At 37.2% G+C, this 12,351-nt stretch overlaps 1 protein-coding gene across 4 annotated transcripts in view; it reads left to right on the plus strand.

The window, feature by feature from the left end:
* The first annotated feature begins 410 nt into the window (after nt 1–410).
* Nucleotides 411–12,351, plus strand: part of FRY (FRY microtubule binding protein) — a 208,021-nt gene continuing 196,080 nt past the window's right edge. For 3 of the 4 annotated variants that reach the window (XM_054057215.1, XM_054057224.1, XM_054057233.1), the window contains exon 1: nt 411–587. In XM_054057215.1, coding sequence (XP_053913190.1) covers nt 430–587 — 158 coding nt within the window. In that variant the 5' untranslated portion in view covers nt 411–429. The remainder of the gene's footprint in view (nt 588–12,351) is intronic. The other variant, XM_054057275.1, reaches the window with a different exon arrangement.

Here is a 12,351-nt window from a genome sequence, read left to right on the forward strand (position 1 = left end):
CGTTTTTCATTTTCCAGAGGAACCGCTCTGTTCACTTCTGCTTAAGGAGTTACAGCTTAACTCAGTTGTTGGTTATAGTTTCTGAGCAGAATTACTTTTTTTTTTAAAAAAAAAGTAGATTTCATATTGTCAGTGTAAAAACAAGTTGTAATTTAAAAAAAAATGCCGCATTTGCATAAAAAATTTTCCCCCTTGTTTTATGTCTCTATGCAGAAGCATGAATTCCTGGTAAGAAAGTGTGCAATAATTCTTTTAACAGCACCTGTAATTAAATGTTTGGTAGATAAATAATTTTTTTAAGGTCATATTTCAGGACTTGGATTTTGTTTAATCTTTTGTTTAATCTGGGAGCAGTAATATATCACATTGTCCAGGTGACTGAAGGTTAAGATGACTGTTGTTTTCTCTAGGTAGTTGAGATGGCTGACAATGCAAAACAGTGATCTCCAGGAAGCATGCAAGATAGCATCCAGGCTGCTTGCAGTTAACCCATCTCTGCCTGAACTAGAAAGTTACTTAAGTAAATTACATTGCAAAATTAAAGCATTAAAAGTGATCACTACTGAAAACTGTCACTTCAGGAAAAGGTAAGACTTTGGATTAATTACCTCATTATGGGATTTTTTCTTAGAATGGTGTTGAATTTTGTGTATGAATGCACTTCTTTATTTAAGAAATGTGGCAACTATTATCCTTTTTTTATTAAATAATTAAAAGTCTTTTGCATAGGTGAAAAATAGAATCATACATATTGGCATTTGGAAGCTCATGTGTATGTAGTCCCTACTGAAAAGGATTGTGTGCCTGGATTTAAATGTTTGGCAATGACAGGTTTTGGTTTCCTATAGGCTCACTTTAAATAAGAATTACAAAGTTATATTAAGAGCATGACTTGTGGTGTGAGATTGTGCACGTACTTTGCTACAACTATTTATAGACTGATCTTTATGTTAGTGAAAGTTGGCAAACCTTCCCCAGGAGCTGAAGAAACTTGTGGGTTTTAACTAACCTGATATAGTACAAGTGTTCAGTTAAAGCCTTCTTGGGACTGAAATTCCTTATAGAAAACTGTTGGCTATATTTGGTTTTGTAAATGCTGATATGTGTTTGAAAACAGATGAATAAGCATTTTGGATGTGTACTAAATAAGAGTCTGAAATAGCTGAAATTGCTACCATGCGTTTTCATCTCAAGGAACCAGGGGAAAACCACAGAGCAACACGAGTAGACATTCATGAGTGTCCTTCTCTTGAACAAAACAAAACCTTTTTTGCCTTCTGTTAGAAGTTGGACAAGCTTTAACCTGTCATTATTAAGCTGTAGTTAGTCTTGTCTTATAACAATAATATTTCTTGGAGTCAATTAATTTTTCCATGTAATTGGCTATTAAGTCACAGAAAATGACAGTCACTGTTTGTAGTATTTCTCCTGGAGTCCTGGCTTCCATAGTGCTCCCAATTCTACTCCACTGAAGAGTGAAATATTTTCTTTTTGCTTTTCAAGAGCAGTACTATAAAGGCTTTTGACAGGGCCACAGACTTTTCAATCTGAGTAGTTATTTTTATGTTCTTTGTTGATTACTTACATACAGATTTTTCTGTTTCAGCTTTTCCAGATTTTTAGGTGATGGTAACAATTATAACAATTGTTATGATGCCATTAATTATTCAGTGCCAATTTTATTTCAATGTAGTCTTTTTATTGTTGAAGACAGCACATATCAAAACAAGTAGAAGGATGTAGTTACGCTGCAGAGCACAGAGATCTGTAAACATGTGGTATGTATATATTCTAGACTTATGTGGCCATTGTGAAGATGGTGATTTTCATTGCCTAGAGATAAGCTGTTCTGTGCGGCAGGGCTATGTACATGCATGCTGACATGAATAGGGCTCCATATGGCTCAGTCTATAAGTTTGATTTGTAGTAGGGCTCTAGGACACGTCTGCAGAAGCATGTGCGATTTCAACCTGATTTACCCTTGGAATGTGCTGAAATTCCGATGTCAGGCACTGAAGGGTATATGGGCAACGTCTAATCCATATAAAATAATGCAGTCACAGGAGTCACTAGTGCTCTAGACGGAAGATTGAACACATATCACTGTGCCATGTGAGCCAGGAGGGAATGCATGATGACTCTGGTCTGGAAAACTACAACTATGTGTAATTAATGACAGGCTCTAAGCTGGGAAATGAGAGCACCGTTTCCTAGACTACCTCGTGAATGTAATTTTAGGACCTTCCAGTCCTGGTTAGGCAAACTCAGAAAATACTAGATATGACCACCTCTGTACTAGTTTAACTGTTTTACTGTGCCTTGAAACAACTGAATATACAAATGCTTCTCCTTCACAGAGCAGTTTAAGAAGGTACAACCTCTCAGCAGTTAAGCTAAGGGCTTCAGAGTGAAAACCGTATCTCCTGGCAGCAGGCTTCCCACTCCAGTGAATACAAATTGGCATATTAGCAGGTGTCTTGTAAATGTCCTTGAACTCAGAGCTGGAATTACATGAATATGCAAACATATGCATGGACTTTTATTTTCTACAAGGGAGATGAGACCAACTGACATGATGTGCTCTTGTGAAATCTCGTCTTCTACAGTTCAGAAAAATCCCAGGGCACAGAGGGAAAGATTTAGTTCTATTTAACTAGAATAGTGTTGAGTTTTAATTACACTGGTGACAAATCAAAAAAATTAGCAGTACTAGAGTCTGATGAATGTGGGTCCTATTACCTTTCCATAAGTTCTCTCAGGTTTTGGGGGATGACATTGCTGGTATCAGCAAGAGAATGCTAGCAGAGATTGTATCTGTTGCTACTTAAACATATAACTGCCTTCTTTCCTCTTATTTATTTTAATACTGCACTATAAATGTATGCTCTTGGATTTATTTGATCTGATGATATTTTAATAGCCTATTTGTCTGACTCTAAAAAGAACTCAATCGGTTCTGTGCCTTTGGTTTTTGGAAGTGATGGAATTCTATTTAGACCCACCAAGACATGTGACAAACTACCTGGCAGTAATCCAGGAATGCAATTAAATGCGTTTAATTCTATACTTTTTATGAAAGGTTAGAGTTTTAAAACTTTGCAAGATGGAGGCCTCACAAGACTCAACTATTTGATTTTGTTTTAGTACTTTGACTTCATTTTTCCAAGTTTGACAAACACCATAGTTTCTTCACTGGGTTAATTGTGACGCCTACGTTAGCTATGAAGGTCCAAATTTTTACTTAAGTTCTGAAAACAAGCACTGGTTTATTAAGCATCAAAGAAAAGTGCAGATCCAGCAAGTGTAGGTTCCAGAAGTTGTTCTCCATTTCGATCTCCCTTTTTGGAGAGACTTAAGCCTGGCTGTGTGGAAGAGTCTAGTTCTATAATTGCCTAAGATATGTACATATGTATGGATTATAGTACTTCACAAGCTGGTGGTTGAGATATTTAAACAGTTTGGACTGATACAGGGAAATAAATGAGAATGAGCTGTACAAGAATGGAGCTGGAACATGAATAGACCAGTAGTTTAGAAAATAAAACAAGAAAAAATCTGAAAAGGAAGAATTAAAAATAGGTTTGTTTTGTTATGTTTAGAGATTCGTGCTGGTTGCATAAAAATCACTCAGCTTAAAAGGTCATACTGCCAATGCTCAGTACCTTTCAGACATTCATTTTAATCTAGTGCAGAGATCCAAATGGAGACTGATACTTGGAATTTGGGGGAGGCAATATCATTTTTTCCTAATTAAAAATTCAAGTGTTCTAGCTTGAAATCTTTTCTGGGAAATACATCAGCATCATTCATCATGTTGTAGCAAACAGTACTGATATTGACTTGAATAATGTAATAAAATTTTAGGGCTGATAATCAGCATTTAGTATTGCCTAAGAGTGGGTTTTGTTTTCTTTTCATGTAAAGGTACTATAATAGTTCATGAAAGATATTTATCAATATTAATCACAGAAGACTTCTTCAGGATCTTTATAGCTATAAGATTTGTGAGTACTTAAATAATTTTCCTTGCAGCTTTTTACTTCCTTAAAAAGGAGGCTGGGGGAGAAGAAAATAAGAAGTGGGAGACCTGCATCTGGTATTAAAGAAGATATTTTTTGTTTAGGAATGTGCATAGCATGGAAGATATCATAAAATAGGCAGCAGTTCTTATTGAAACAGCAAATATTTAAAAAATCACAAGATGAACAACAGAATCACAGAAAGTATGCCGTTATTTCCAAAGTAAATATTTAACCAAATAGGTTTTTGATACAAGGAACAAGATGTACAAGGAGCGGGGTGTGATACATCTCCAGTACAGCATTTTAAACACGTTCTAAACTTCTTGACTTTACCCTTGCTTATATTTAGACAAAGCTTACGTGGTTCCACTCAATGTTCTTTTGTTTTGGTTAAAACAGGCTTTCCCCCCATGTAGGCAGCTGATTTGGGGGCTCTTTTAAGTATAAGCAACTTCTTCTTGTGTATATTCCTCCATATAGTAAAAAAAGGGAAAGGCTTTCGTTCTCCTCCTCCCTGCCCCCCTTCCCCCCCCCCCCCCCCGTTGAGAAATGAGCTAAAAAGTCCAAAGATGCAGATATACTACTTTCTGTATGTGCTATTTTGGGATACATGCTGACCTACTTTCTGTGTTTCCATAATGCAAGCTGAAAAATTTTAGCTCTGGTTGCAGAAAGATTTGGATTTATTTTTCAATGGATTTTTATACATCCTTTCACATAGATAGCACACAAACACACAGACACACACATTGGCTAATGTGGGGGCTGATGTACAGTAGCAAATCAAGATTGCCAATTTAGGTATGATTTCAACAATAATCGCAGCAGAGATCTGCTTCTAGACACATGCCTTTAGAGGATTTGACTAGAAGAGATTTTCAATCTACTGGTGCTCTAACTCTGAGTTATATGATAAAAGTTTTCAGTTCCCAATTTTGAATAAATTTGACCTAGCTTCCAAAATTGCTGTAAGAATCTTGTTATATTTTTTCCAATTTCTTCAGCATTGTCTTAGGGACTGGAAAATAATACCCCTTCGAATCATTTGCTTTGACTCCATGCATCTCTTTATTCAGCACTTTGATCATCAAAGAATGTTCAGCCCATTGGTTTACCATTCCCAATTAAAATAATGATACAGAGAGCTTGGGGATTGTATGAACAAATTATGAGACAACAAATAACAAGGGATGAAGACCTGCTCCTACCCACTGCTTAGGGCAGAAAAAGTTCATCAGCCCCAGCAACCCTGCGTTTACATGTGAGAGCTTCGCAGCAGAGCATCTCTGGGAAGCTGCATGGCAGGAAATCCTTTTTCATTTATTGTCCTTAACTCACAATGACTGTAGTGCAGCAGGGCTTGGTGTGGCATTCCTCTCATCTAACCTGTATGAGCACAAACAGAAGGTTGCAAGATGAGTTGATCACATCTACGAATTCTTGTCTTTTAAAAAGCAAAGAATTTCTTGGCTTTATAAATAAAGGCACCTGGAAGTTGAAGCTCAACTAGCTCCACCCAAACACAAATATTCTCACAAGAAGGGAATATTAACATTAAAATAGATGAGTTGAGCATATCCTACCAAGGAAGGAGGAATGCTACTATTATGGAACCGGAAATCTCAAAAGCTAACCTTAAGTTTGTCACTAATCACTGTAGTTAGTGGAGAGGCAGAGATTTTTCCAAGAGGTTATTCCCAGCCCTGAATCAATGGCTCTGCCTATTGGCTGTAAAAGAAATGTGGAAGTCTTGGCTACCGGATAGGAATTAGACTTTGTGATTTCATTCTTATGAGTCTTCAATACTTTCCAAAAGCTGACCTTTAGCAAGAAAAACTATGCAACGTTCTGTATACAGTTGGGCGAAATCACGCTCACTGATACCTCATCTTTATGTTCCTGTGCTTTATTCTTTCCTGTGCAAGCAGATGTGTCCTTATTGTTATACTTGAGGAACATAACTGGGAATCTAATTCCTGCTGAAATGTGATCTGAACTTCACCCATTTCTTTATGTCCTTCCAATCCATTTCGAACCAAGGGGATCTGAGGTTATTTAGGTCCCACCGGGACGTCCTATTAGCTTCCACCCTTCCTAAAAGTATTCTTTACATTTGTGCCTTATGCTGAAGGAGCTGTTGCCCTAATATTCTGCTCTTTGGAGTCAAGGCTTGGAAGAATAGCCTGAAATAATTTTCTCTGCCTAAGTAAGATAGAAATGATATGGCCAGTGGTGTAAAGCACTGATCCTGTGATCACCTACTGATCCTGTAGGTCTTATCCTTGCTATTGTACTTTTTCACTTCCATAGGTAAAAGTTGTTCTCAGATGAAAAGTTGCTTTATCAGCTGAATTTATAGTGCTAACATGACAGTAGTGTTTAACTACAAAAAATGTAAGACTAGTGATTCCTAACGCAAATTGATTGAAGGACTTATCTTACTGTTATATGTCTTCCTGAAAATAATTAGTTTCTATAGCATTAGCACTTTTTCTTGGGTGTTTGCGTAGTTACAGAAGTGTTCAGGAATGTTTTTTTCATCTTTGCCTGTCATAGAGACTGGTAGCAACTTGACTTACCAGAGATAAGCCAGATCATGGTATTCTTTGCTATCACAGGCATTAGTTCTTCAGATTCCTCTCAAAACTAATCTGAAATGTCAGGAAATTAGAGTTTATCCGAGGTATGTGAGGATACTGCAACAAGGCTGTAGTCTTTGTTTGAGTATCTTTGAATCTAGATTAATTTTAGGATTATCACCCTGAGTTCTAAAAACCCTAAATGGCTTACAGCCCAGATGAAAAACCTGTTGTCCTCAATATTTTGCCACTTATCATTATTTGGGTTGTATAAAGCCTGGAGCTGAGCTTGCAAAAAGCAGGATGATGGTGTTCATGCACCTCCCCAGACTGTGGAATGAATTACTGGAAGAGTTCAGTGGGAGGCTTGCTATGTTTTGAGCGTGCTGCAGGATTTATCTCCCTTGGCAAGCTTTTTTTCTAACTAAGCTCTTAATTCACTTTGTGTGAAATGAATTCCACAGTTCTGAAGCCCAGTGTAGAGATAACAGCAGAACCCATTAAGGAGTGAAAGGGTGTTTCCTTTTCTTGAGAGAGCTGATATACGAGTCCATTAATGTTCACAGTCAGTGGGCAAACAGGTGTCTTAAAATGTGGTCTTGCTACAATGAGTGTCTGACTTATACTAGGTTATTGCACACTTTCATTTAACACTAACACTACCTTTTTCTCAGTTGTTCTTGTAGGTGTTACTAGTCTGAATAAGGTTGTGTTGTCTTAGTTTAAAATTTACTGATTGCACAGCGGTCGCTCATTAAAGTAACTCTCCTTTTCTTGCCTGTTGTTGCAGGAGTGATCTTTATTTCTTATTTTCATTGCATACAGTAATGTGCATATGTGTGTGTGTGTGTGTGTATATATATATATATATATATATATATATAGTGTTACCTGGTGAACCTTGGGCCACATGTATGGGAACACACTTTCAGCAACACAGTCCCTACTGGGAGCATCTGTTAAACACGTGATCTCTTTTGTCATTTTGCCTGTATTATAGGGCTTGCAAAGGGGGTGAAACTACTCTCTTCTGTTATAAATGCATCTACCGTCATTCTTGATAATTAACTATTGTCAAATTAGTCTAAATTGTAGTTAACTCAGGCCAGTACAGAGTTACAGAGAATCTCATCCAAATTTTTAAATGTTTTTCTAATTTATTCTTGTTCTGCTTTTATTAATAAGGATGGAGGGTCCTAATCTGAATAATCGCAGGAAAATTGAATAATCAGTATACATCTGAACAGTTTCATTAGCCACACTGAAAAAAAGAAATATATATATAAAATGCACAGGCACACTCCCTTAAATGTGATATTGGTGTGCAGGCTGTATAAATCGCGACAGATTTGTAGCAGTGTAATACAGTGTGATGTTTTCCCAATACCATCCAGGATCAATGTTCCAGGCATGATTTGGATGCCATCTTGCCATGCTTTAAAAAGTCAGAGGAAAATAATCAGTTAAATTGGGAGCTTTTTAGTGACGTTTAAAAAGGTGGTGGGTGCTTTTTAACTAATTAAGTTCTCACACATATTCAGGAATCAAAGTGGAGGAAAGAGAACCCCAAAATATCTCTGACTCCAAGTAAGTCTCTTCAGGGAATCTTAATCTTCCTTTAATGTTTTGTGGGATTTTTCCCCTTTTTCAGTCTTTAGGCACTTGGAATTTTTCCACTTACCTCAAAACTTGCTCTAGGAATCAGCCACTGCTGGTGCTTGCCAAGCAGCAACAGGTACAATTGCCCAAGGCAGCAGTGTGTGTCAGTTACTTGCCGTTGGCCACTGCTTCATGTGGTTTGGATGGTTTGGAGACAGAGTTTCCTCAAGTCCTTTCCTTTTCCCCATATTTTACACATGTGCTGGTTTTATGTCTGAGTATGGAGGGGAAAACAAAAAGAAAATGTAGATTTAATGTTTAAGTAGCTGATCCTTTCCTTGCTTTCTGCCTTTCTTTCGATCACAATGTAAGAGGAGCTTCAGACTGCTTCTAAATCCACATTTATGAACTTGTCTAGAGAAATTTTGCTTCAGACCCTCTCCTTTTACCTAGGCAAAAAGGTGGGACAGAGGTGCAGAGAGAGAGCTTTTATTTGCAGTGAGGAATTCGAATTGCCACTGGCAAAGCAGGAGTAACCAGTTTGTCAAATTAAGATGTTAAGAGAGGTGACAGAACTCTGTTGCAAGTCAATACATAGAAAAATGCTTATTTTATGAAAGAAGTATCCTACTGTATTGCAGTGTTAGGTGCCATAAGATCTTATAAAATACTGTTCAAATGCAAAATAAGTCTCTATTATAAAACTACAGAAGTTTAATATTGTGCAATTAAATGTACAAAACAGGTGTGGGATATTTGTATCTGTATCTGGGAGTTTTAGAGATAATTTAGATACCAGTGCATTCGATGCTGCAGCAAGGTCAGGTTGGTTCTTGTACCAGCTGCTGACTTCTGTAGTAGGGCTTTGCAGCTGAAACTCGTGTCCTCAGGATTGTGCCTCAAATCAGGCATTCAAAGTAGCTGGTAAGGATGTGTTCTGGTGGTCTTAGAGCTCTGGCCTCAGGTAGAAAACATTCATTTTCCTATTGATTGGTCTCTTACTTGGGACAGTTTTATAAGTTCTGTGGAAGCTGAAAAACAGCCAATTATTTGCAAAGAGCAAATTGAGTATTTCCCTAATACTAAAGAGAGGATAAAATTAAGTCATAGTCTGTATAAATCTGCGTGTTACGCTTCCCATGAAAGAGGATGAAAGCACACACCTATTTCTGTGTGCTAAACGTCAGGAATACACTTGTGATTATGACTCCCTTGTGTGTGTGGCGGTTAAGGAGGAGGATGTTTTGGTGACTGATGGAGATGGAATGCATTGTTGTCTTAGACAGAAATTTCCTATTTGTAGCTTGCTCATGGTATTCACTTACTACACAGAATGCAATAGGAAAAACGGGGATATCTGGCATGTTTTATTCAGGACTAGCACTGCACCCCACTAAATAAAATTCCTGCAGAGCCTTGAGGTCTTTCTCTGCCCGCTGTACCTAGAGCATAGGCCTAATAATAACAACTAACTAGTTGGAATAATAGCTAGCATGATCTTGTAATTCTGATTATTATTGACGTGGATTCTGGCAAGTTCCACCCTCAGCCTTTGATCTTTGGAAGATGCCTGGCCTCTGGGCTGCCGCCTGGGCATGCCACGTGCCTTGGCTGCTCTGCAAGGAGCCCTGTCACCTGGCTGGGTTCCTGTGCTGTGCCTCTTTACATCGTACCCTGCCAGAAAACACCTGTTTCCAGGGTTTTCTGTTGGAGAAGGATGGGCTTTCAAGTCCTTATGAAGATAAGGCTGTGACAACTATCATGTAATGGGAACATCAGTGTGAAGTGAAATTATTACAAATGTACATTAGCATATGAATTGTTCTTATGAAATGCTGTGACATGAGTCAGCTTCTCCTCTTAACATAGGAAATGCGCGTTATGGATCAAACAGTAAAGGACTAATATTATCTTAGAACCAGATTACAGCTTTAACTGTATGTTTTATTTGTTGTTAGCAAACAAGAATATGACTACAAATTAAAAGTGCTTGTCTTCTTTCAGCTGAAAGATAATGCCATTGAAACACTCAGCCAAATATCTTGTCAATATACATCTATTAAAATCAGCGTACCGGCATAAAAAGCAGCTCTGGAAAAGCTGTATTATCTCCTTCCTGTTTGATCTGTTTGTATTGGAGGGAGTTGAGGAATTGGTCTGGGCTGAAACCTTATTTCTCTTTTCTGTGACTGTAAGTCAATAGTAAGTTATCTATTGCAAGTTGAAACTGTAAATGTAGTGCATGATTTGATTAACATCTCATACTCTGATTTAGCTTGCACTAAGGTCAGGTGTAGCCTGGTAACTAAGTCCTAATTGCACTATTCTATGAGTCAAGTATTTGCTATGAGGGTAGTAATTAACGCAAACCTAAAATTATCTCTTTGCTGTCTTTGAAAGTATGACCGTGATTAGTTATTTGTTGACCTTTTCATCTTGTACTCAATTCTGAAAAATGGTGCTTGACTAAGGAGTTTTTTTGGATGCTAAGGCTGTATCAAATCCAGGCTCTTTGCTTATAACAGCATTAGACTGGAAGAAATGGGTTAATTCAAGCAGAGAATGTGTCAGATGTTCACATCCTATGGATTAAGACAGCCAGGTTATTCCACAAAATTAAACAAATAATTTTTTAATAGAAGTTGGAGGGTTTGAACAGCTGTATATTTTTCTCACTTTTTGATCCCCTGTTTTCTCTTCTTGCATTGCTTAATGTTCCTGTTTGAAATGCAAAACAAAAGAGGAGCACAGATGCGTTTGCAGATGTGTGTGATTGTTCTGCTACGTATAGGGAATGAGATGAAGGTAATAAGTACTAATGGGGGAAAAAAGGAGAATAAGTTTTCTAAATGGGTATGTACTGCTAGACAGTCTCCTCTGAGCAAGCAGGTACCCAAAGAATGCTCAACTTGATTTTTATCAACTTGATTTCTTTCAGCATTTCTGATAGCTGTAAAACCCACTCAAAATGCTACTCAAAGTAGCATGAGCATTACTTTTGTAACCTTAATTTTACAAATATTTTAACTAGGGATAACCTGGCACAGTAACTAAAAGAAATTATATGTGTATCGCTGTCCTGAATGCTTACTCCTGTCTTTTTGTCCCTTGTGGCAGCATGATTAAAAATAAATAAATAAATAAACAAAAAGTAACCTAGTTTGTGTTGAGGTTTGCTATGCAGCCTCACAAAATGGGTGCGAATGCAACAAGGTGGGAGGCTCTGTGCGCCACAGGCAAGAAGAAGGATGAGGCTTTTTTATTGATTGATTGATTGAGTTGTGCTGGTTTAAAATGTTAGTAAAACTCAAACTCATTGCAGTTCCACCAGCAGTAAAAGGCCTCATGCTCCCTTGGAGGTATTTGCATACCATTCTGTTCTGTTATGTATAACATGGCAGGAAGATCCATGAATCAGTGTACACTAATATGAAATTAACTTTTCCAAACCAGACAGGAATTCATTGTGGTGGTGTTTTTTTTCTTCCATAATACAGATTTTCACAGCCAGCCTGCTCTGGCTGACACATTGAAAACACTTTTTAGGAAGCCTTTTTCTTATTTTTGTTGTTAATAAGCTCAAGTATTTCCTCAGATGAGAATGAGAATGACAGCTCTAAAGCACTCATAATAATGTGGCTTATTGTACATGAAATATAACAGGATTTGCTGCCAAAATATGAAACAAAAAGCTAATGATAATTCCTCCTCTGTGAGAAAATTTATTTTTCCATGACCTGGACCAATGTAATTTTGTAGCCTGAAATCTGTATTTCTGCATTATAAAGTATTGTCCAAACACAAATCGGTTATCAAATATGAGTTACCTTTAGCTTTTATTTACTAATCTTTAGTCAAAAAAAGTAATAATAGAAGCTGCAGGTACTACAATTGAGTAGTCTGATGTAGGTAAAGGGTATGATGTTCTGATTTAGCCTTTGACTACTATACTGAGCTTTCACAATTGTAAAAAAGCCTTATAAACTTTTGCCATCTGGAAAATATAACCAAATTATAATTCCTGTGCTTTGTTTTTCATCATTTGAGCACTCTCATGATTCAGTTCTGAACATAACACAATGATTGCTTTCTTCTAGTAATCTCTTCTGAAGGATCTTGTGTAAACCTTTGATGGGATAAACAAATAATTA

The sequence above is a fragment of the Cuculus canorus genome, chromosome 1, assembly GCF_017976375.1.
Source record: "Cuculus canorus isolate bCucCan1 chromosome 1, bCucCan1.pri, whole genome shotgun sequence".
Classification (NCBI taxonomy): Eukaryota; Metazoa; Chordata; class Aves; order Cuculiformes; family Cuculidae; genus Cuculus; species Cuculus canorus.